This window comes from Centruroides vittatus, unplaced genomic scaffold (genome assembly GCF_030686945.1).
Source record: "Centruroides vittatus isolate TY-2023 unplaced genomic scaffold, ASM3068694v2 contig_400, whole genome shotgun sequence".
Taxonomy (NCBI): Eukaryota; Metazoa; Arthropoda; class Arachnida; order Scorpiones; family Buthidae; genus Centruroides; species Centruroides vittatus.
The window spans coordinates 1513613-1541309 of NW_027122215.1; the positions used below are offsets into that span (position 1 = coordinate 1513613).

A 27697-nucleotide genomic window follows, 5' to 3' on the forward strand; every position below is an offset into this window, starting at 1 on the left:
TTATTTTGCTTACGTAATGTTATAAGGTCAATTTTTGAAGTTTTTAGTACATTTTCGGTGGTAAATTGAGATTTCTCGTTCGTTTCGGAGAACGTTAGCTGTGAAAGTTCGGTCTTGAAATTATGAAAATTAAAAATGGAAGAACTCCCGATTTATTTGGATTTAGTTTAAAAATTTAATTATTTTTTAGTAATTGACTTAATCTTTACAAATTCTATTTTGATGGAAGTGAAGCAACCCAAGTTTTTCCCAACTTGAAAGCTGCAGCTTTTAATTAAAATTAATGATTGTTCGAAAGTAGTTTGTATGTTGATCGTTTTGAATTTTTAAATACGGTCAAATCTCGGTTTACGAATTTCATTTGTTTCTAAAAGTTCGGAAACCGATTTTCTCTCAAACCGAAACGAACTTTCCTATAGGAAATAACGTAAAATGGATTAATCCGCTCCAGACCCCCAAAACAAAACATTTTTCTTAACTTATAGCTGTATTTTACGCATAAAAAATGCTTATAAAGGCAATATTATAATACTTTATCTATACCTATATTTTATATATACAGTATATAAAACAAAATGTTCTGTCATCTCCAAACCGAAACTAACTTTACAAAGAAGTGCTATAAATACTCACTATCCATACTTTCCAAAATATGTTTCTATTGATTTCTTTTCTAATGTAATTTATTCTATTTTTAGTTTGTTTCGCTGTAAAGGCAAGTTTTAATTATTATTATTTTATTATTAAATTTAGTTATTATTTTTAGTGTAACTGGCCAGCTAGAATTAATAAATATTAACATTATAATCTATAATCGAGATGGGTTGATAATAATAATAAGCGCAGAGCCCAAACGGTTAGGAGTTGAAAGTTGAAATTGGAACTGCTTGGCCACTGGTGAAGGGACTCATTTTGAACTAATTTTGCGAGACAGATCCTTCAGTATTAATCTTAGAAAGAAGATTTTTACCTGTATTTACCTTATATTTCGCCTTTAAGCGCCAAGCTTATCTTCACCAAATAAAAACTACCGAGAAAAATTTTGACCGTCGTCTAAATTGTCATAAATTTTTACTTGGTTTAATTTTTTACATTATAAAATTACAATGCGAGATCACTATGGATGTTTTTCTGAAAAGAAAAAAAATAAAGATATTCGATTAATTGTAACTGGATTTTTTGAGTGACTACAGAGACCTCGCAGGTACAGTACGTAGTGTTCGGCTTACCATTACGAAAGCTATTGTACTTGTAAACTTTTAAATTTTTCAAATGTTTTCGATAAAGACAAACTTGTAATTTCAGTTTCCTTTCTCTCCCTCGTACAAAATGTAAATGGAGATTTTCTTTCAGATTAATAAAACATTACGAAAGCCAATTTAAAAAATTCTTTGATATTCGAGTAAATTTTTCACGAAATTTGCAAGACAGAAACCTTATAAAATTTTATACATAACGTGACGTCACTCGCCAAACGTCATCGACGACAATTAAATTTCAGCTTCATCCCTGATTGTTACCGAATTGACAATACAAACGCCATTGTTGTTGGTCTGAATCCAAACGCCATTTTCGTATCGCCGGCACTTTCCAAGAAAAATACCGAATTTTTTTTTCTTATTTTAGAAGAAATAACGGAAGAAAAAAGCTGAGAACTTGCAGAATAATCGAGGGAAAAGGGAAAGACAGAAACACCGTATTTCAGCAAAGGAAACAAAACTGAAATGAAACTTTTGGAAGTCGACATTAGCCAACTAACAACAAATTATTATAGAAGGAATCAATTTTAAACGAATTCTTATTACGGGTAAATCACTTTATTTAATATAAGTGTTATGTAGATTATCGGAATATTTTCGTACGTTTCCTCGAGGGAACAAAATTCCCTTGGTTGAATTTGAAACCGTGTCTTCTTATTTACTTTGTTTCTTCAGCACGAATCTCAATCAACTGCACTTCATTGTGCCGAAGAAACAAAATAGATTTTCTTTATGAAATTCCCTTATCTCCGGATTTGATTCCGGGTATCCGGCTGTCACCTTTACGGTTCGACCGTCCGGCTGTCTACGTGAGATTATATAAATATATGTCTCCCCATCTAAACCAAGCGTTCAAGGATACGGTTTCATTCTATAAAAAAGGTACTAATAGTCTTTGGTGAAACCAGAGCGGTTGAGACATCAACCTATTGCTCTGAAGACCGGGTATCGAATCCGGGTGGACTAAGAAATTCGAGAATTTTTGTGGGTAAATCGGATATATCGGGCTGTGTCCCTTACCACCCGGCTGAACCTGCGATGGCCTAGAGCTCTAGACAAAAGGTCCTTGTAAGCTAGGTTCTCGTCCTTCGTGTAACAAAATAATTTTCGTTCCGAACGAGCTGCATAGCAAACCGTACCTTTAGTGACCGCTTTTTACATAATTCATAAAATAAACGTTCGGTAACCCGTACTAAGTATTATGCCTATCACTTCATTTATTCAGTATACTTATTTCAAACATGATGCGGGTAATACAACAGTATTCTTACCATAAAGGATTATTACAAGTTTAATATAATATTGCAATATATTCCAAAGATTTTTATATTTTAAAATGTGTTCTTAATTGTTATATTCGAAAAAATACTAATCAATGTTCCATAAATTTAAAAAAAATGACGTGTAGAACAGGTTGAAAACGTTCGTTAAAGTGAATAAATAATTCTCAGTGACATAATGTGTTGTGGAAATTAAGAAGCCTCTTGCCAGGAATAAACCGATTAATTAACTATAACATTACATAAACAAAATTGATTTAAAAAACAAATATTTAAAAATTTTAAATCATAAAGAGAAGTCTCCAGGAAAAAACAAAAAAGTGTAACCTACATACTTAAAAGCAAAACACAAAAATTTAATTTCTACGTCAATCCAATGGATAGTTTCCCAAGATGCAAAAACACAAAACACACTTATATAGCGAAAAAACACCATCTGTGAGCTAACCAAGAAACCTAAATACAAAATAAATCAAAATATAAACCGAACTGTATGGTTAATAATTACAAAAAGAAAAAAACACAACAAAATATTACCTCAGAATTAGCTAAAAAATAATTTCATTTTCTCAATAAAAAAGCAGAGGTTACAATGTGTGACATTTACCAATATACCAATAAAGCTCAATCATTTTTTAACAGAAATAACAGACAGACCAGAACTACTTTTACGCTATATTGAAAGAAACCCCATGTAACTATCACGTCCTACGCATTTAGCAACGTATCACCTTAGCAGCATGGAATAAATATAGTGTATACTTACTCCATGCTTGGCAACGTATGCAAATACCTCTGCAATAACACTGCAAAACATTTAACTTGCATTAAGAGGAAATTTTCTCGTTTTTCTTTTTTTATGACATTTTCCAAAATAATTTTCATTAAAAATAAACTTCAATAAGTAAGTTGTTATTTTTCATTTATAGAAAATCAAAAATAGAATTACGCCTGATCAACTGAAACATCTTTATAGCAGACCCGAGTCAGCCCGACAGGGCGAAGAAGGAAGATCGATAGTCCGCCCGATAGGGTGAAGAAGGAAGATCCGAGTCGGCCCGTAGGGGCGAAGAAGGAAGATCCGAGTCGGCCCGTAGGGGCGAAGAAGGAAGATCGATAGTCCGCCCGACAGGGCTAAGAAGGAAGATCCGAGTCGGCCCGATAGGGGCGAAGAAGGAAGATCCGAGTCAGCCCGTAGGGGCGAAGAAGGAAGATCGATAGTCCGCCCGACAGGGTGAAGAAGGAAGATCCGAGTCGGCCCGTAGGGGCGAAGAAGGAAGATCCGAGTCAGCCCGAGAGGGCGAAGAAGGAAGATCGATAGTCCGCTCGATAGGGTGAAGAAGGAAGATCCGAGTCGGCCCGTAGGGGCGAAGAAGGAAGATCCGAGTCAGCCCGTAGGGGCGAAGAAGGAAGATCGATAGTCCGCCCGACAGGGCTGAAGAAGGAAGATCCGAGTCGGCCCATAGGGGCGAAGAAGGAAGATCCGAGTCAGCCCGTAGGGGCGAAGAAGGAAGATCGATAGTCCGCCCGACAGGGTGAAGAAGGAAGATCCGAGTCGGCCCGTAGGGGCGAAGAAGGAAGATCCGAGTCAGCCCGTAGGGGCGAAGAAGGAAGATCGATAGTCCGCCCGATAGGGTGAAGAAGGAAGATCCGAGTCAGCCCGTAGGGGCGAAGAAGGAAGATCGATAGTCAGCCCGTAGGGGCGAAGAAGGAAGATCCGAGTCAGCCCGTAGGGGCGAAGAAGGAAGATGATAGTCCGCTCGAAGAGTACATATATTCAAATAATATTAGAATAGTAGTATTTTAAAGATAATATTTAGAATAATATTTATGTATTATATTAATTTAATGATAAATTAATTTTTCCCTTTTTTTTAAGGCGGCTCGCGCCGCCCCCTAGGCTTGCCGCCCGGGTGCCCCGCACCCTCTGCACCCCCGGGTCGGAACGGCCCTGGACGAAAACATTCTGAATGAAAAAAAAATAGTTTTTTCTTCAAGAATAAAAAATGCGAATATATAATTATTATTCTAATACAGTCTAACCGCCAACAACGGTCACCTTTAAATGACGGCTATTTTTCCAGAAACATTGAACAAAAACGTATATAAAATAACCTGCAAACAACGGCAATTTTTTTGTTTTTGTCAATGGCCGTTGTTCAGAGGTTTGACTGTATAATTATTTTTATACCAGAATATGATTTAAAAATCTTACCTCAGCAGCTTTTCAATGGAAAGGACTAAAAGAGTTATTAGTTAAAACTCTCATACAAAAGTATACCACTTGAGTTACGAAACACCACTTATACCAGGGAACGGACTCGCTTGGCCACTTGCGGGCCGGTACAGCGTTACAATACAGCTGGATAAGCAAAACATAGTCCATTTCTTGTGAAACGAATTATGTCGTTGGCTCGCTTTTCCAGCCGTATTAAAGCCGCTTTAGTATGCAATGCTCCGAAAATTTAATACTTGTATCCAGACAAAAACACCTGAGATGTAAAAAAAATTGTGTCAAGTGGAAACTTGGCGCAATTTAAAATGACAATTTAGACGACGGTCAAATTTCTTCTTAGGAATTTTTCTTTGGTAAAGATAAGCTTGACACTAGAAAACAATAATACAGGTAAAAATTGTGACGATTTTACTCGTTATTAGCATTTACCAGTGGCGTGCCCTGACATTTGATGATAGGGAAGCTGTGTTTCTGTAAGAAGCAGACTTCCAGGGGCAATCAGTTAATTGCGCGTCAGTGATGGCCTAGGCCCTAGGGTCCATTCGTAAGTGCGTGGTGCCGGAAAAGACAAAGACGACAAGTATCTGACAAAAACCGTTTATTTTAACATAAAATAAACATACACGGCGTACAAAATAGTTTGCTTTAGGACAATCAGCCGTTCGGACGTCCTGGGCGTCGATGTGGTTCTTTAATCGTCGATCGAAGGTGGCCCCGGGACAGTGGCGTTGACAAGTCTGTAAGGCGTGGGGACACGGTCTAAGTCCGAAGTGGTACGGGTTACAGGTTGGCACAATAGACGAGAAACTGTTTTCTTTTTTTTGCGCGTTGACACACGGCGTTTTGTTTATTTGGAACGTTAACAGAGTGCCAGGTGTCCTCGATTGTCGGGGATTATATCAATCTCCGTTCTTTCTTTCGTCCATTTTGATTGGTCGTTCTCCCTCAATCACGCTTCTCGAGTGGTTGGCCTCTCGTTACTAAGCGTAACGAGACTCCGACCTGGAGCGCGAGAAAGGTCAAAATCGAAGATGAGTTCGATCTTCCACCGATCATAGGACGACTTCCTTCCGCGATTTATGGTTTCTGCCTCCCAGTTTGATATAAATAATGGGTATCCGACTACAAAGGATTTTTCCTATGTTTTTTTAAACTAATAAATTTGTTTTTGTTTAGGTAACATCAAAATCATTTGTGAAAACTACTTTTTGTCTTCAATTTTCTGTTTATTATATGGTTTTAACATTTAAAATATTGTTGTAAAATATTTACCGTAAAAAAATAAAACCTTCCTGTCTTAATAAGAGATTTTGTAATTTTTCTGTTTACCTGAGAAAGTATTGTGTATTATAATGGAATTTCCAATTTTTTAACCTTTTATTAAGTATATTTTGTTTAAAATCAAAGTAAAAACTCAGAAAACAACTACTTGTTCTTTACAAGGTTGTCAAAAATTTTTATTTCAATTTACACTTTTACAGATTCAAAAAGGTGTATTTTAAGCAGCAAAATAATTTTAAAATTTTTATTATTCACAACTATATATATATGTATATATATATATATATATATACTTTAAAAATCTCAGCTGCAAAATCTTTTGAGAAAGTTCAATTTACAATTAGTAATAGCATTTTGTTCTCTTTCAAGTCATGGGTTACAAAATTAGCTTACAAAATACTGATTATGATGAAACTAGAATTGCTAATTTGTGCATAGTTTGAGAATATAATTTTATTTATAGCTTAAGTTATGTGTGTATAAGACACAGAAGTGAAAAATTTAGTCAAAACTAAGCATTTGCTGATATAGAGTATATTCCAAGAATGAACTTTTACAATTTATGAAAATTACTTTGTTCTTCTTTCTACTAAAAAATAAACGTCGAAAAACTCAAGAAAAGGTAAATTTAAGATAAACTGTATCAAGAAAATTACAAGATAAATATATTATCAATATCAGAATGTAAAAATTTCACATGCTAACTAATTGATTTGATGAAAATTTGGCAACAAATTCTGTTTTCTCGCATTTTAAAAAAAATGCAGAAAATTGTATAATCATCACTTTGCTAATTTATTAAAAAGGTTAACGTTCTTGTTTTTAATATTCTGTATTTATTTTGAAACTACTAAATTTGGGCACTGTATAAGAATTTGTTCTTCGAATTATAAAAACTAAAAATAAATACTTTTTACGGCTAATTAATAAAATAATTTATGGTATACATTGGAAAACTTCCAATCAAATAGAAAATGTAATCTAACAAATAAATCCTATAAATCACAGAAAAATATAATCAAATAAGATGTACATTTTAATTTCACAGGATTTTTGCTGTGTTTATGTTATAATAATGAATCATTTTTTAAAATAAAAGTTAATAATATATACAAATATTTTGCTGAAATAATATTTAAGGAACTACTCCAAGATTTCAATAAGCTATATTTTCATACGAAATCTAAAGCAATTTATAAATTAATACTGTCGATATAAATGAGAAAAAATGATGACAATAAAGATATGTACAAAAGTAAGAAAGAAATACAGTTTAAAAAACTAAATAAAAGCAATAAAAATGAAATATTTTTCATTAACAAGAATTTTTAGAAATTTCAAATAAAACTAATCACTTTTACCATTAATCTTTTAAAAATTAACTTATTCATTAAAAACTATTTTTTTGGAATTATGTATACTTGTACACAATTATACTGTAATACAATATCAAAATTTTCATTCGGCAATGTACTTTGAGTTCATACATATATGTACATTTTGTTTCATCACGCACAAAATATTTACAATAAGCAAGACAACATCCAGAACAAAATAGGAGAAAGTAACACTATAAAAAAGAACAAACCATTTTATAACTAAAAGAAATACAATGGATATTATCTAACATGATCTATGTACATTAAATTAATGGATAACAAATCTACTTGGAATACTCTGAAAGTTTTGTTTACAAACTTATGAATATTCAGGTAAAATGAAAAGTTCAGGTGCATAATGAAAATAAATATTATAAATTATTTCCTATTTGAAACAGGAGTTTTAAATACATTTATCAAGACGAAAACAAATCATGTTATGGACTATAAATCAAACTCAATCACTTTAAACCTTTCAATAAATATAATTAATTTAAAAATAGAATTTACTTCAAATAAATTCTTTTCTACTTTTTATAAAAAGTAGAAAATTTTATCCATTTTTACTGTCTCACATTCTTAATCAACAAAAGATTAAGCTTTTATTATATTATAATAAAATTATAGGTTTCGGTTTAGAAAACTCATTGGACGATACTCTTAATCTATTGTTACAAATTGCATATTTTTAGTCATATAACTAAAATATAACTTATGAAATCCGGAGAAATATTTTGGCTAAATAAATAGTAATTATCGACATGCCGCATCAGAAAAGCTTCATCGATATGTATTAAATTAACTGTTTAAAAGACGCAACTAAATACAATACTAGTTTTTTTTTTTTAATCTGTCTGATCCGCAATTTTAAATCCACAAAAAGTCCATTTTCTTTCTAATAATGCTCCTACGCCTGATAGTTCTTGTTTGAAAACTGTTGGAAATCTTAACATCAGACCTTCTACATCTCTTGGATTTAGTGTATTGTCAATCTGATGTAAATAAGACCAGATGTAATCAACTCCAGCACCATGGGGATGTACATGAAGGAATGTTGATATTAAACCTGTAATTATATAAAATAGTTTTTGAATACTCTAGTAATTTACATATTTGTAATATCAAAATTTAAGTTTTAATATTTGTTATTAAAAATTAATATTGCTGATGACCAATAATCTTTACATTTGAAATATGCATAACTAGATGAGATGGGATATTTTTAATATATCAAAGTGTAAAACATTAAATTGATTTGTCTTAAACATAATATCAGATTATTTTAACATTAGTAAATCACATTAAATTACATTCTTTTATTGATATGCATATATTCAAATATAAATAACCAATAATCCACTTAAAAATTAACTGATTTAATGCATAATAAAAACTTTATTCTGTATTTTTATTAATTTTTATTACTCAAATGATAATACATAATTAATAAAAAAGCTTAAAGCTTATTAAGTTCGATTAAGCTGAAAAGTTAGCCTAGCATTATCATTTGATCATTACAATAATTTGGGTTTAGTAGTCTATATATAAAGAATACTGCTATAACATTATCATTTATGTAATGTTAATAATGTAATTATTAATGAATGCATGAAAAAGAATACACATGAAAATTGTTTATTTTAATTCATCACTCAGATTTTTGTTATCTCTTTGACTTGTCAGAGTATCTAAACAAATTACAAAGAAATAGCAATCAAAAATTAATTAATGGAAGTAATAATTTAAAAGATATGAAATTCTTAATTAAATAGAAAGAAAAACAGTCATTTAGAGCAAAAATAAATTATTACATACACTGTGATATGCTTCTTGTCTAGTCTTTGTATATATTTGTGAACATTATGTTAGCCTTCTATATTGCTTGACTTATCACACCGTCACTGGACGTGATAAGTCTAGCAATAAAGGCGGCCAACACAATGCTCACATATATATGTTATATACATGGTTAATTAAGATTACTTATGTCAAATATTCAATTGTAATTTAACCCTCCATTATATTTCAGTTTGATATGATTTTAAAACTGGTTTAAATGAAGATAAGATATAAAGAAAAATTTTTACCAATAAGTTGTGCTTCTTTTTCTGTTATTTGGACTTTGCAGATTGAGCAATCAGAAGAACTGACATTTGTATTAAGTTCTTTTTCTTCCTCCTCTTCTGTACTTTTATCATTGTTTGAATTTCCTTTGTTTTCTTCAATATGAAGCATTTTCCGCAACTGGAAGTATGTAAACACGAATCATTTACCTCCCCCATCAAAATATGTTAAAATAAAATTCAAAATTGATAAATGTTTAAGTGCATTATATTATTATAAATATAAAATAATTATATTCAGATGATGATTAATTGTATTAATTACTATATATGTTAATGTTGAATGACTAAAATATAGCTTAACACACAAATTACTTGTTTAAATAATTTATTACTAAATTAATCTTCAGTCTGCTGGTGTTTTACATTTTTAGTTAAACAGTATTTCTAAAATCTAGCTAATATAGATGTATAATTATTTTAGAACACAATTTCTAAATTATACTTTGCAATGTTCACTGGAAACAGCTTTATTGCACAAACTTTCCATTGGTACTTCAATATGATATATACTGAGTGCCAAAACATTATGACCACTCCATGTTATGCAATTGGATGCAACTGAAAACAAAACACACAGCACATGCCTACATCAGAAAACAGTATGAATAAAACATGCTGTTAATCCATTTTTACATTTTTTTTAGAAGGGAAAATAGAAAACTTAAGCAAGTTTGACAATCACAATGGACCAACAAGTAGGTCAAAGCGTTTGAGACAGCAAGGCTCATGGGATTTTTATGGTCAGTTGATGTTAGAACCTTCAAAAATAATGATCCGAGGAGGGATAAACAATGACCACAGGCAAGGTATGGGTTGGCCACAACTCATCGATTCTAGAGGTGAGCATCAACATTCCCATCTAGTATGAGCTGACAGAAGGGATACTAACAGAATGAACCAATATTGAAAATTAGACAATCTGCTGAATAGTCAAACTACAATTAAGCTGAGTTAATAATTAAATACAAAGTAATTTGTCTAGAGGTAGGCAGCTAAGCTACCATCTCGTGGTAATTTTAATTATAATAAATTAATTTTGTGGTTGACTACACCTATAACACTATATTTATGGAACTCAAAGTCATGTATAAACAGTGTTGGTGGCATCCATGCCATAAAATTTTGTGGCACGGCTTTATGGCACAGGTGCCACCAACACTGTGTTTATACATGATTTTGAGTTCCTAAGTATAGTGTTATAGTTGTAGTCTAACCACAAAATAATGTATGACAATCCATTTATAATTAGCAATTATGGCATCCATGGAAATTGGCCCATCTCGCTCTGCTCGTGTGCCAAACTTCCATTCATGCCATAATCACCTGTATTATAAACTAATTGCATAATATACTATTAATTTAGAATTTCTAGAAGAAAAGAATTGGCCTGGAGCAAGACTCAAATCCTGTACCTTCCATTTACCATGCAGACAATTGTCAATTATATTACCCACAATTTATGAAAATTAACGAAAAAGTATTTGTTCTATTTTAACAAAGTCCAATTTTAAAAAATTATTCACTATGTCTGAGATAAAACTTTTTAGATAGATAATCAAATCTGTTATTTTTATAGAAAAACTTTTTCTATTTTTAAAACTCTAAAAAACAAACGTTACATACAATATAACAGATTTTAAACTATAAACAGATAAGGAAAACTCTTTAAAATAAATTATAAATCTGTTAATTAAAAAAAACCGACATGGGTTTCACATAACCAGTTAATAGGTAAAATTAAAACTTTCTTGAATCTAAAAAATGATCTTATACAAAATAAACTTATTCTCAAATTATACAGTGCAATTGTGAAGTCCCTCTCCAGTGGGCAGGGAATGGGAGGAACTTCCAGGAACAAAGTAATGACTACAAAGCAGACCATGTGTCAAAAGAGTTAATCAAAATAAAAAACTAAAATTAATTATTATAAAATAGCAAAAGACTTAATTATGAAGATGAGTTTTATAAAACACTGTAAATGCTAACACCAAGTAAAATCTTTTTTAAGTCTGATCCCTCACAAGTTATGACACGTTACCACCCTCTATCTCTCCATCTCGTTGACCTTTCACAACCAAATTTAATAGCATCAATTCCTCTTATATACAAGTTACTGTGCCAAATTTGGTTTCTTTAACTTCACCCCAACCTGAGATATTAAGCGAAATAGATGCCAACACACACACACACGGAATTTTTTGTTGTTTTTTTGACTGTTTTGGGTTCAGGAGGTCTCAGAATGTGGAGATTTGCAAAAAACTCAGAGGGTCAAATTTGACACGAATCCATTACTTTCCCTTATATATAACAGCCAGGAAAGTAATATGAAAATTACCATCTGTGTGAATTTTACAAAAAGAAAAAATTTCATTACATTTTCATATATTAATTAGAAATTAAAGAAAAAGTTATATCGTACTCTTTTAATTTCTTCCTCATCATGTGTATGTTGCTGAGTAATAGATATTAACTGTTGTTGCATTCCTTGTAAAGCTTGTTGGAGCAGTCTCAATTGACGTTCTCTGGCTTCTTGTTCTTGACGATTTTCGGCTCTCAAAACTTCTACTTCATTTCGATATGCTTCCAATTGACAGCGAAGTGAGTCATTTTCATCTTGGAGATGTGGCTCTTTGTTTGAATCTAAAATGATAATATCAGTATTTTCATAAAAACGTTATGGTTTTTTTTATTTAAGCATATAAAAGTATTTTAATATAAAAACTTTTTTATATTAGAAAACATGCAACGAAGTTTTAGTGTATGACATGGATAGAAAAAATATGTTTTTAATTAATGATAAATATTCAAATCATTAATATTAGTAGCCAATGAAGTTTTCATTTTTCTCAATTGTTCTCAAATTTAAACTAAATATAAATTTTATACAGATTAATGTCAAAATTGGAATCCGTGACATGTTTCGGATAAAATATAAAATAATAACAACAGTAATTCCATAATTAACAGTGAGACATGTGTATTCAGAAGTTTATTTTTCACATTTGAAGAAATCTGGTATACAATAATCAATGTGAAAATGTTATGATAAAAAAGTGCAGCCATACCAAATCTAATGCATTCCTAAAAAATTAGAATATCAGAAATTCAAATTTCTGAAAGTTTTTTCCATTGTTTATGGAAAAACTTTTACTGTCTATCCAATAATCTCAATGAATTGTTCCCAAATGACACAAAAACATTAAAAAACAAGAACTGCTAGAACAAGAAGTGATAACTAATCAGATTTATCAATCCATGTCTTGGCACGATATTAAACATTACAAACTGTAATTATCTTACTAACAAAATATTTGATGAAGTCATTAAAGAATATGTTTGTAAACAGTAACCCAACAAGCTTGCATAGTATCCTCTATTAGGAATTGTACATAGGGATTCCAATATTAGAGGTACCTGTACAGGCAAAAATTACACTAACGTTTATAAATGAAGAAAATATTTAATACATTCCACAAAAACTGCATACATTTGTTTATTTCTCGACATAATTGCCTTAAATGTTGAGACATTTATCCCATCATGAGAATAGTTTGAACATCCCTTCACAGTACTGTTGCTTGTCAAGTTGCTTGAAGTAGTCCAGAACAATGTCTTCCAATTCCTCCTGATCCACAAAGCCTTTCCTCGCCAAAAATTTCTTCAAAGATCCAAATAAATGAAAATCTGATGGGAGGCTAAATTTGGACTGTATGGAGGATGTTGCAGGACCTCCCATTTCTGCTGTGCCAACCACAGTTTGGTTTGATTTGACATGTGGAGTATAGTCCAGATTTAGCTCCCCGGATTTTCATTTATTCAGACCTTTACAGAAAGTTTTGGCGGGGAAACACTTTGCAGATCAGGAGGAATTGGAAGACAGCATTCTGGCAACTTCAAGCAAATTGACAAGCAAACGGTACTGTGAAGGGATGTTCAAACTAGTGTCACGCTGGGATAAATGTCTCAAAGTTTAAGGCGATTATGTGGAATGTATTAAATATTTTCTTTATTTATAAATGTTAGTGTAATTTTGGCCTGTACCTTTAATCAGACTCCCCTCATATATGAACTGTATTTTCTTTAATTAGGCAGTAGACAGCAATAAAAATGTTATAATGATATTGTATATATCACATTTAAGTATTTTTGTATGAAAACAGAAAAACAACAATGAAATCTAGTATAATGTTCTGTTATGAATAATCTTGCATTGAAAAATTTTGAGAAAAATCACTAAACTAAACAACAGTAGGACACAGATAACACTATTAAAACAAAAGAAAATAGACAATGGAAGCAAAGTTACCTTCTATTTCCCATTCTTTTTTACTAGCAAGACTTTCAAGTTTTTTCATAAATGCACTTCAAAGAAATTCATAATACATTTATTATTTGATTCAGATGTATGATCATTTGTACTAGAAGACATTTATTGCAGCAAGAATTCAAATAGTCATATATGGCTGTATATTGGCTGTCTTTTGAACCAATATCATTGTTATATTCAAACAATAACATTTTAAGACCACATTTTAGATCACTTTCGTCATATTTAAAAAAAAATTTGCATTTCTGATGAGCTATGGAATTTTGATCATAAGAAAAACTTGGTTAAATAATTAAATTTAAATAAACTTTGGAATTTAAAGTTTTTGCAGTTTTAAATAAAATTTATTAAAAATATAGACAAATATGATCATTCTCCAGCACATTGCATTTAATCACATGCATATAAGCAAGAATGAAAAAGGAATAATAAAAAAATTGTTTAGTTTCTTTTTTACTGTAGTTTATTCCTAAAGATTACAGTAACTAATGAACAAATTTAACAACCAAACAAATAAAACATGGTAAATTCCACATTACAAAACACTTTTTAACAAAACCGACTCTGAAAATTTACAAATTTTACTTTCATTATTAAAAATTGATCAAATTTAATCAATTAAATTATTCTGAGAAATTTTAAAAAATTGTTGCACTTTAATTATTACTTCATCTGTAAGTATAATATATGATATACAATATTTTGTATTTAAATTTCAGATTTATAGAGCACACAAACTTTAATTATTGTTTCCTTAATACAAGCAAAAATTTTAATTAAGAAAACTAAATTTTAAATTCTTAATAAAGCTTATTTATAAATTTAAAATGTTACTTATGAAAAACCCATAACCGGTGCATAACATACAATATCAGTCACTACAAACGGTTTAAAAACCCATCCTGGGTTCTTCTTCAGGTTAAAAAATTGACTGGAACGATTTTTGAAGATGAAAAAAGTAACCAAATCACGTGCCGAACAGCATCAAACGTGGAAATTTTTACATGTGGCCGAATGTTATTTTAAAAAATATCGATGTCACAAGGCTTGCTGGGAAACAGACCATCAAATCTTTAACACAAGTTCGAATGCTATTTTTGAAATATCGATGTCACAAGGTGTGATGGGAAGGAAATCATCATATCCCTGACATAAGATCGAATGTTATTTTAAAATATCGACGCCACCGGGCATCCCGGGAAACAAGTCGTACACTCTTCCCCAGCTCCTCCACAAACCATCCTTTACGTAAACGATAATGTTAAAGCTCCGTATGCATCAGGGCCTGCCAAGCCAAGGAAAGCATTAGCTCGTCCCTAGAATTGATGGATGAGGAAGTACTATAAGCCTTATAAATCTCCAACTGCTCCAACCATTTGACATGGTCTACACGTGTTGTGGTGACAATCAATGTAGCTTTCGATAAGTCCGCTGTAATATCAGGATCAGATGTGTAGGTTGATAACGAGGTGGAGCATTTATTGTGTTGTATGTTGTGTAAATGTTCCTTCAATCTGACCCCTAACGTACACTGCATCGATCCCATGTATACTAAATCCCTATCAAAATGGTTATCCCTAAGCGGTATGGCATACACTCCCAGAAGTCTCTCCATATTAGAATCTATCTTTCCCATTACGCAGCATATCAAACAGGGATGGGCATCTTCTGTATGCAATGGAGACATCCCGTTGCTGTGTGATCTTATTATATATTGATCTCAATACAGGATTGTAAGTAACAGGGATCCTCTGTTTCTCCATGGTTTGGCCGCCATTTTGTGAAATATCATTCGCAGAACAAGGGGCCTTCATTCGAAAGATCTGTTGTGAAATTTTTTTTTTTGGTATAATGTTGTTGTACCCATGCCTGTTGGCTACGTCATCCAAGTATCTCAACTCCTCGTTTAGTGCCTCTTGGGTAGACGAGTGTGTGTGCGCTCTTCTAACTAGGCCGCCATCTTGTATTGAACTGGGTCACATGATAGGGACTTAGTATACGTGGGATAGACAAAGCGTGCATTAGGGATCAGATTGAAGGAGCATTTACACAACATACAACACAATAAATGCTCCACCTCGTTATCAACCTACACATCTGATCCTGATATTACAGCGGACTTATCGAAAGCTAGATTGATTGTCACCTCAACACGCGTAGACCATGTCAAATGGTTGGAGCAGTTGGAGATTTATAAGGCTTATAGTACTTCCTCATCCATCAATTCTAGGGACGAGCTAATGCTTTCCTTGGCTTGGCAGGCCCTGATGTGTATGGAGCTTTAACATTATCCTTTACGTAAAGGATAGTTTTTGGAGGAGCTGGGGAAGAGTGTACGACTTGTTTCCCGGGATGCCCAGTGGCATCGATATTTTAAAATAACATTCGATCTTATGTCAGGGATATGACGATTTCCTTCCCATCACACCTTGTGACATCGATATTTCAAAAATAGCATTCGAACTTGTGTTAAAGATTTGATGGTCTGTTTCCCAGCAAGCCTTGTGACATTGATATTTTTTAAAATACCATTCAGCCACATGTAAAAATTTCCACGTTCAATGCTGTTTGGCATGTGATTTGGTTCCTTTTTTCATCTTCAAAAATCGTTCCAGTCAATTTTTTAACCTGAAGAAGAACCCAGGAGGGGTTTTGAAAACATTCGTAGTGACTGATATTGTATGTTACGCACTGGTTACGGGTTTTTCATGAGTAACATTTTATTTTATACACCCAGTGTGAAGTTGTTCGTCATTTATAAATTTGATATATCCTGTCTAAAACAATGCAATAACAAGTGGATAAATATGTAACACAATTTTTATGATCACAACATGTAGTAAAAACACTACCATGATTTGTTTTTCCAGCATCGTCATCTTCCAGTCGTATCTTTTTTGCCGTTTGGTTTTCTCCATCTTCACCATCACTCAATTCCATTTCGAACTCTTCTCGTTCGTTAAGAACTTCTTCAAGTTGAGCATTTTTTATTTCCTATTGTTTCATACAAATTTTATACTTTTTATATTTTACAAACAAGTCATTATTAATAAATTATTATTTATATATTAAAATTAATTTTTTTTCTGCAGAGTAAATCTTAAGAAATACTTCCTTCATTCACATAAATTTAATAATATATCTACAATGCATATTATCATTTATGGCTGATATTTCATGTTCTCACCTGTTTTGGTCCTGTTCCAATAAAATCTGGTACTATATTTTTGCTGGATGTTTAACATATTTTATATAGTACTCACCTTTACAAATACGATCTTTACAAATATGAGTAGTTTTGTACGATAAGACAAATCTGAATAATGATTATTATTTATAACTAATATTTTTGTGTATCATGTTTACTGTTAAAATCCACAAACACTAAAACAAGTAAAGGGTTTTTACTTGTAACCCAAGTAAAGGGTACAAGTAAAGGGTAAAATGTTTACTTTTGTGGTAAAATGTTTTTCAAGACCTGTTTACGTCACCATCAGATCTTATAAGTTTCAGAATCAAACTAAAACATTGCAAGTATTTCAAAGTTAACATCTATGAGAGATACAATGTTGCAACATTTTAGTTTGATTCTGAAACTTATAAGATCTGAGGGTGACGTAAACAGGTCTTGAAAAACATTTTACCACAAAAACAGACACGACTCCTCTACTTGTTTTAGTGTTTGTGGGCTTTACTTTTATTTCTTATAGAGTCAGTAAGCATGAAAAATAGCATATAAGTTATTAAAACTGAATTTCAAAAAAATAGTAATCACAGTTTTGTCTTATCATATAATATAATCCACTAATTAAATTTTACCATATTTTGTTATTATTATTTGTACAAATATATGTTTGCTTGGTCTTATTTCTTCTTATGCATGGACAATTGTCTTTGCTTAAAGCTACATTACTACAGAACTATAGCAAGTACAAAGCAGTCTTTTTTAAATTCATAACAGAGTATTAATAAAAATAAAATTTGAATTATTATTGATAACTGAAAATCACAAAGAAATGGGTAAAAATTAAATATTTAAATACAACATAAACTGAGATTACTTTGAATTTCAAGAAAAATGCTTTATTAAAATATAAATTAAAATTGTAAATAAGATAATATTTATGGTTTACAACTTGCCTAACTTAACTTAACACAAAAAATAACTAGGTTTTTTTTTGGTGTTAAATAAACATGAAGTATCAAACACAAATCCGTGTTAATAACAACCACTTGGCTTTTTTCCACCTTTATTTATTCAACTAAATAAAGGTGGAAAAAAGCCAAGTGGTTGTTATTAACACGGATTTGTGTTTGATACTTCGAAGAATAATACAACACGGTTTCACAAAAATCAGTTAAATAAACATTTTAACACCAAAAAACAGTTTTTCTTTACTTTGAGTTATATACTATATAAATAGCAAGGTTGAGGCCAAAGTTTTAAATGCGAAAATGTGTACATCAGATGTTCGGTGCCGCTTTCCTGTAAGCCTAGAAGTTTGACAATGGTGTTTGGAATGTCAGTGGAATCATGCTCAACATTCCAAACACCATTGTCAAACTTCTAGGCTTATAGGAAAGCAGCACCGAATGTCTGACGTATACATTTTCGCATTTAAAACTTCGGCCTCAACCTCGCTAATCATTTTTTGTTCCTTAACTTTCATAAATGGACATTCAACATCATCAATGTTATTAATTAGCTCATATTTTCTGTGTGATAGCTTCAAATCAATCTATAGTACATTAAATTTATTTATGATGATTAATCATAACTGTTAAAAAAACTAAAATTTTTAAAATAAATATCTAAAAGATAAATAGCAAATTAATGAATTATATATGCTGAATTTTCTCTGAATTATTTTTAAACTAGATTTTTGATTGTTTAGCATTCAATTTGGATGATGTGATGTTATCATTTTTGATGCATGCAAGTTTAATTTGCAGATATCTACTGGGAAAGATTGAATCAATGTTACAGTATGCAAACCTGTAATACCGAGCAGTTAAACTCATGGTATATTTAGTTGTAAGTCAACCTTTGCCCCTACCTATGTAATAGATACTTATATAATCTGTATATACATTAATTGTTGCTTGATATTTTCATATCAAGCAAAAAAATATTTGAATATGAATATGATTTTGGTGAAACAGATTCACCAAAATCATATTCTGTAGGACAGTGTTATAAAAGTTTTGATATTAAACTAGTTACAACTGTCAATTATTATTTAAATATATATTTTAAACCTATCTGTTCATTATTTTCTAAAGTATGCAAGCAATTCTAAAAACACTACACTTTTATATATTGATTATGTACATTCTGATAAATAACTAGTCAAGATTTAGGATAAAACTAATTTATATTCAGAATCTACAGTTCATTACAGAAACAAAGTTTGATTATATATTATTGTACTATACATAGTATTGATTTCAAATTAATAAATCCAATGATTATACCTGTATGATTCATTTAACTATGATCTTGTGCATTTCATAATCAACCGAATAAATTCTATTCATATTTCTCAGTTTCAATTGAGAAATCTGAATAGAATTTATTCAAGGTAACAGTTTAAGCTGTATTAAAATAAATAAAACAATGGGATTGGTTATTAGAATCAATTAAAATTAAAATGTTTAAAATACTTAAACACAGCGAGTTAAAATACTCAATTTTCCCGACTTCGAAGTAGTTGACACAAGACAAGTGGAAATACCCAAAGACGCTTTTATGCGAGGTATGTCGATGATATACTGATACTATATGATTCTGACATTACTACAGCAGGAAATATTGAAAGTTATGTGAATACATTGAATGATAATATTAAGTTTACCTGTGAGGAAGAGATACATAATGAGATAACATATTTGGATGTGATAATAACGAGACAGAAAGAAAAACTGTTATTTCATAAGTACGAGAAAACATGTAATATTAATAAAGTAATAAATTATAAATTGTATTGCCTCGAAAAAATAAAACATAATGTATTTGTTATGGAATTACAAAAAATATATAGTAGAACTACCTTACAAAAGTATATAGATATGGAACTTGAAAATGTTTATAAAAAATATTTGTTAAATGACTACCCACGGCAACTTATACAAAAATGGCATCGTGTTTATATGAATACCAGATATAATGTTAAAGATAAAAAAAATAGATAAAGTGTTCATCGCTATACCATATATTAAAAATCTGTATGAAAAATATGAATGTTTATTATATAATTATCCAATAGAATTAATAGGAAAACAATGTAATCGATTTGATAAATTTATTTATTTAATTAATAAAGAAAGCACTACAACAACAAAGAATCCCTTGGAGAGTGCTGGTGTTGTCTACAAACTACAATGCACATGTTCAGACAGAAAAATTTATGTTGGTGAAACGGATAGAAAACTCGGTGTAAGATTGAAGGAGCATGAGGCGGCAGTACATCTTAAAAGAATAGAATCTCCATGGTACCAGCATTGTAATAATAATATGTGTACTATCAACCATAATAATGTAAAGATACTTTATAAAATAGATAATGTATTTATAAGACGGTTTGTAGAACATTATTGTATCCGTAGCTATGCAAATACAATTAATTTGAATACAGGAGTAAGCACTGATGAATGTTGGGATGTATTTGTCGAATATAAAAGCACAAATATTGTTAAACAGAGTAACCACTGAGGAGGCTATTTGTAGCATAATGCATATGGTGATAATTGTTTAATAAAAGGTATTGTTGTCTTTGGGTATTTCCGCTTGTCTTGTGTCAACTACTTTGAAGTCGGGAAAATTGAGTATTTTAACTTGCTGTGTTTAAGTATTTTAAACATTTTAATTTTTATTGAGTTTAAACTGTCTTTTCTTTTGACAAATCAAAATAATTTGGAACAGTTTAAAATGCATTACATGTCCTCAGTACAATGATCAACATTTCCACAAAGTTTTACTTTTAAATAGGTTTTATTCTCTTTTACAAACTTTGTGTGACAGTTTCGACAAATAAATATAAAACTGTACATTTAATTATTTGGTATATATGAAGGATATTTATTTAATAAAGCAATTTTCTTTCTGAATTACAAAATAATCTCTTAATTCACAATCAGTTAATTTTATGAAGCTTAATTTTCATCTTCAGTAGATTAAAATGTAAACATAATTTAAAGCATCCAGTAACATTTGTGTTTAAATAATAAAAACTATTTCAGTTTTGTAAAAGTAAATTTTCTAATAGAAACTGATTATAAATGAATGTACACTTGTTATTAAAAATATTATTGAATTTTATCCATCAAAAAGATTATAATTTCTTATATTCACTTAGAATTAAATTAATAAAAAATAACCTATTAAAATAATTGTAATTTATCAGATTGATCAATTTAACTTAAATGGCATTAAGACCTTACTAAAGATAGTGAAACTAAGTTATAATGCAATCTGGAAATGGCAGAAAGTTTAGTTTATGCTTCCTAATGACTTTATTTAGCTTTATTACAAATATTCACAATAATAAGAAATTATTCAGTAAATTAAGCCCAAATTGTAATGGGTAATGCATCTACACAGTAAGCAAGGATAGCTAGTTCAAGTCCTACTCCAGATTGATCTTATCTTACAAAATGTTCTAAATTAATTTAATTAATTTTAATTATTAAATTTAATACAAGATGATGGCTTAATCACCTTTAGTCCAAATTTATAAAGTAATTTAGACTAAAGGTAATTAAATAAAAAAATATTCTGATTAGTTAAGTGACAAACAATTATCTAATTTGATTTTAACTTATTTTCAATTTTTTATTTTTATTTTATATTCAATTATATCTTAATAAGATTTATCCTAAATATGTTATAATTTTATTATTTGTTTATTCTGATTAAATATAATTTATAATTTTTTCAAGTCAAATTTATTTATTTTGGCAGACATTCCCAAAAGCATTTTGCCAATCTTGACATATTAAATTTAAATGTACTGCCTAGAACAAAATCTCATTTAATTTCACATTTGATTTTTTATGATTTATAACATGAAATAAAAATTTAATTAATGATGAATGTCAATACTGTAGTTTTGCAAAGGACAAAGCTCAGTGATATTTTTAATGACAACAAATATACATGCATGATATTAATTTTACACTTGAAATATCTGTACTTATTAGTTATATACTGTATTTTATAAGTACTTATGCAAACTGGATGACTCCATAAAGATGCTAGAAGAAACTGTAATGCTAGAAACAGTAAAGGAATCTACTTTTTATTCAGATTTAAATGTTTTTCAGGACCAAAATTCCCTCATCTTGGACTTCTTAAACAACATTTGTTCTTTCAAATGATCAAATGTCCAATAGTTTAAATGCTCAAAACCTGTTAGAATGTGTTATTGATGTTTGTGTTCCATTTTCTAACAGGTTTTGAGCATTTAAACTATTGGACATTTGATCATTTGAAAGAACAAATGTTGTTTAAGAAGTCCAAGATGAGGGAATTTTGGTCCTGAAAATCATTTAAATCTGAATAAAAAGTGGACTCCTTTACTGTTTCTAGCATTACAGTTTCTTCTAGCATTTTATAAGTGTTTACATTCTAATAAATTGAAGATAGAATGAAAGCTTTAAAAAACATTTTACATTATATTAAAAAAAATAAGCTGATTTAAGTTAAAAATGCAGATTGTCAATAATATCATGTTCAAAGTAAAATTCAAAGTAATTTGTGATTAAACTATTTACAATTTTCAGTGATTTTTTTTATTATAAAAAGTTGATAATAAATTTAAATAAAAAATTGATTGATTGATGATTTAGTTAAATAGATTTTTGATTTGTATAATTTTATGTTAATGATTTTCTTATTATAACTGAAAGCAGATATGAAAAAAGCAAATGCATCTTATGTACAATTAAAATTTTTTTTAATCTTATTTGAAAATTGATTTAATATTCTTCTAGATAAATGCAAGCAAAAAATGAATATAAATTTCTCAACATATAATATTTATTTCAAAACTTACATTTGGGATAACTTAGCAAGGATTTTATTTAATAAAACGAAAATTGTCAAGCAAATTTATAAACATGCTCAACAAAATTTTTAATACAAAATAAAAAGCCTGCTATGTTAAATTTTTACTCAAGTTCTGAAAAATTTATATCAAAATCTATATTCATTTGTTTATTTTTCATAATGTTCACATTTTTTCTTTTCTTTTTTTTTTTTATTTTTTATAAAAGACTGCTCTGCCAGATGGAAATTCCTTACCTCTGTTTGCTTTTGCCAAGAATCGATGTTTTTCCTTTGGGCCTTCGTAAAGTGATCCCAGACTTTCTGATGGTTGGCTGCCACAAATACCTTCTCAATCTGATTGACTTGAGAGGAGGTGAGAGAAAGTGTGGTTAACATTGTGCCATAGAGGCACTAACAGACCAGGAAGTATAGTAATAAAATAAAATTTCATTCATACTCACAATTTTCCATTTCCTCTACACACACATAGGTTAAATGAACTACGACAATGTTAATATACCATACTACTATGTTCAATTTTCCAATATGATATAATAACAAATCTATTAGTTTTATTATTTCTGATTATTAATTTAAAAGAAATGTTTTTTTTAAAAAAAAAAACATTCTATACTTTTTCAATTACCAAGGCTATACCATTGAGCCAAGCCTTTCCTTTAACATCCTATCCTATACTTTTTCAATAAATCTTTAATTGAAAGTTAGAATTTTTTAAAGTAATTTTCTTCTTTACCTTTTTCTGATACAGAGCTTCCAAGGCTATGTGATGCTAACTTTAAACATGTCCAAATTTAGATTATTATTACTACAAATAATAAACACTACTTGAAAATTTTGAATTTAACAAATAATATTTTGGTTTAAAAATTATAGATTGTATCATAAAAATTATATTAATAGAATACTAAAGGTCAACAGAATATAAATTTATTTTCAAGATTATTATAATCATCATCATGAGGCTATAAATTATATTTTTAAAGAGCTCTAAATTGCAATCATTGTATATTATCTAAACAGGGATAACTAAATATTAAGTAGTGATTAGTAGAAATGCTTTCAGATGTTGATTTTCCAAAACAATGCTTATTGTAAAATGTAATGTCTTGTTGATAAAAACTGTCTTTAAAAATGAAGTATTCTATATACTTATGATTGAATTAGAAAAGAACAAAAGAAATAGTTTAAAAAATTTACATGCAGGATTCCTAAGAGATTTAACAAGTATTCCCTTTGTTAAACTTAAAATTTTTATAGAGATGATTTAAGTGAAGATTTAAGTTCCTTAAGTGTGAAAAGTGACTATTTGAGTTTCTTGCTAGTATAACATACAGCTGACTCTCAATAAATCAAACTTCGTTAAGTCAAATTTCTTGCTAAGTTGAATTTTACTTTTGCTCAGATTTAAATCCCATAAATTCAATATATTTTGTATCTCTAAGTCAAAATGGTTTTAAGAATTGATTTCTGTCTGTATCCTTGTCTACTCGGACCTTGTTTATTAATGGGACTTATTACACTGGTGTAGTTTCCAATTAGCAAATAGAGGAGATCTTAGTCAAAAAGTCAAAACAAAATATCTTTATTATTTTACCTAGTGAAAATAAAGATATTTTGTTTGACTAAGATATCCTCTATTTGCTAATTGGAAACTATACCAGTGTAATAAGTCCTATTAATAAACAAAGTCCAAATAGACAAGGATACAGACAGAAATTGATAAGAGTAAGGACATAGATGTAAAAAGAATTAATGGTTTTAAGAATGTTTCAGTAACTTAAAACCTAGAATTCTGGTGAATTTATTTCATATTTGCTATTATGTGCTTTTATTTGTTGCAGTTTAAAGGGGTCACTTTAAATCCACATCAATTCTATTTTAATGCTTGTATTAAACATTTCATTACATAAAAACCTGTGTATCAAGAAATATTTCCATTAAACCAATCAGACTACTAGATTAAACTTTTATTAATTTTTCAGATGTATTTCAGACATTCACATAATTTGAAATCCCTCATCATCTATTTGGCACAAGGGGCATAACCCACATTTATCAAAATCTTTAGTAGAAGCAGAAAACCATTTGGAAAATCAGATTTTGTAATAAAGTAATTGTAAAATTGTAACAAAGCTTAACTTGATGAAAGGGTGATGGTAATAATTTTGTATCAGTCAATATTTTTTATGGGATACATCCTTTTGTTTTTACATTCAAATAAATCAAAAAGTGTTGTGGTAAAAGGCACATTATAAAATATCCCTTTTTCTTTTATACTACTAGGCATATGAAAATAAAAAAGGGCATAATCAACTAATTTTTCCTTTTACTTTCTCAAAGTAAAAGAAAAATAAATCAATTTTCAATGTACAATTTTCAACTTTCCATTTTATCATTCTCATCTGTTTCATTTAACACATTAGGGACATAAGCACTGCTTGGAAGTTTACAAAACTATACCTAATAGTTGAGTGATATGATTCCATAATCACAATGTTTATTAAATCTCTATATTTCAGGGCTAAAATTTACAGAATCTTGAGTAACATAAGGGAGGAATGGCTGCCAGTATGTCTTTTATTGCTGGTCTTAATGGTAAAAATTTTTGCATTCTTTTGAAGGCTGTACTTGGTATTGATTTCTTGGATTCCCTTTTCAAAACAAGCCACCTGAACTTCCTGCCACTTAATTATTTCCCCACATTGGTCAGTCAACTATTTGGAAGTACGGCTTGTTGAATATCCTTTAAGTTTAGAAAACCTGTGTGCTCAAGTGTCACAGCACTGTATAAACATGAATTCGTCCTTGGATTTTTGAAAATTCTAGGACATTCCCCACACCTCTACTTGCCTTGTAAAACTTTCAATTCTACTGTGCATCATATCAGAAGTCATATGCACATGTCCTGGAAAAAAAAGTTTGCTTCAACTTTTTCTATATTTTTACAAGACAAGACTGAAGAACAATGATGATCATTTCTACAGTTATTCTATTTAGGTTTTGTCCAAAGCAGACGTTACAATGAAAGCAAGATGTTTAGCTGTATTGAAAAAGGGAACACAGCAGAACATTTGTTCCAACCAATGTTGCCAACACTGGTGATTTTTTGATGATGATATTCAGGTATTATTTTCAAGAAATCTGGTGAATTTTAAAATACTGAAATCTAATTATTATTTTGTGTTTTTTAAATATGTTTTGTATAAATTACATTTTATTTTCATTATCTTTCACTACTTTGTATTAATGTTGTATAACAATAAAACCACTATTGGAAATAAAGATTTATTTTATCCATTTATATATTTTCTGTTTACAGTTTGTTGGCAACCTGATCCCAACTTTAAAATAGAATGTCCTTTTATCAGTATGCAAATGTTCAGTAAAAGCAATATAGAGTTCAAATGTGAGGAATTTATGGGTTATGCCCTTCTGTCAAAACATTGTCAATATCTGCAAAATGTTATTTTAATTTTTATCATCTGCTAGTTCATAATTTGTCTTAAATTATTTAATGTCCTATTTCATACTTTTTCCTGAGATTCAAATAGAGAATATCATTAACATAATGTCCATATTCCACTTTTTGATTATATTATACAATTAAAAATATAAAAATATTTAATTATTTAATTAGAAAAGCAATAATTATAGTATATAAATCAAGAACCAAATTTGAGCTTTATATTCTATTAAAAAAAACTTGTATTTTACAATAATTAACATGCATTATTATGGCATTTAATAGTTTAGTTGAATTATGAAATTTTTACTAATTCCAGCAAATTGTTTCTATTCAATTAATGAGTTATATACAATATATATATATATATATATCAAAATTTTGTATTTTAAGATGATAATTTTATAGTGTGTAGATTATATATATATATATATATATATATATATATACATATACACAGATATATTTAAAACTATATAAACTTGCTTAATTTATAAATGAATTTTGAAAGTATATTTTATAAATTTCAAAAATAACAAGCAAAAAATTAATGCACTGAATAGCATATTCATTATTTCTGTTAGAGAATGTACAGGAATTGATGAAAGTAAATAATAAACATGACGTGGACCAATTAAGAATTTGAATAGATAATGTAAACTAAAAATGGAACTTTGTATTTTTCTGCTTAGTTTTCATACGATTTTTATCATAAAAAATATGAATGCCATATTGCCAAATGTTTGATTTGTTGTCATTTCAATTTTTCTTGATTATTATAATATACATATCAATTATTACAAAATTAAAACTTCATTTATACAATCAATATTATAATTTATATAAAAAATTTGAATAAAATAAACTTTTAACTTGTAACAACACCAACAACAACATATAGATTCCATTCATTAATTGTCTCTATAACTAATTTATTTCTATTCAAAATTTAATATAAATTTAAAATGTCATTTTCAATTTTTCTTTTAGATAAACTCTCTTCTGATACAAAAATTTTGTTTCAATCTATAATTACTGAAAATAAATTTATTTCTCTTGAGCTTTTTCGTTATGCTGGTTAAAATTTTTCAATTATAATTTGCAACACACTTATATTTTTTATTAAATTTTCATTATGTTATTGTTTCAAAATATTTCTTCATTTGAATTATTTAATAAATTTTTTAAAAAATACTTAATAGTAAATAGTGATAAATAATTTTCTATTCACATAAAAATTTTATTTAAAATTTAATAATATAAATTTTCACTCTCACAA

The 27697-nt window shown here is 29.4% G+C and overlaps 1 protein-coding gene across 2 annotated transcripts in view; it reads right to left on the reverse strand.

The window, feature by feature from the left end:
* Positions 1–8090: 8090 nt before the first annotated feature.
* Positions 8091–27697, reverse strand: part of LOC136976423 (ecto-NOX disulfide-thiol exchanger 2) — a 43835-nt gene continuing 24228 nt past the window's right edge. The window contains exons 9-13 of one of the 2 annotated variants that reach the window (XM_067271687.1): positions 23190–23296; positions 16741–16882; positions 11981–12201; positions 9523–9679; positions 8091–8501 (exon numbers count right to left, since the gene is read on the reverse strand). In XM_067271687.1, the coding sequence (XP_067127788.1) occupies positions 8281–8501; positions 9523–9679; positions 11981–12201; positions 16741–16882; positions 23190–23296 (848 nt within the window). In that variant the 3' untranslated portion in view covers positions 8091–8280. The remainder of the gene's footprint in view (positions 8502–9522; positions 9680–11980; positions 12202–16740; positions 16883–23189; positions 23297–27697) is intronic. The other variant, XM_067271688.1, reaches the window with a different exon arrangement.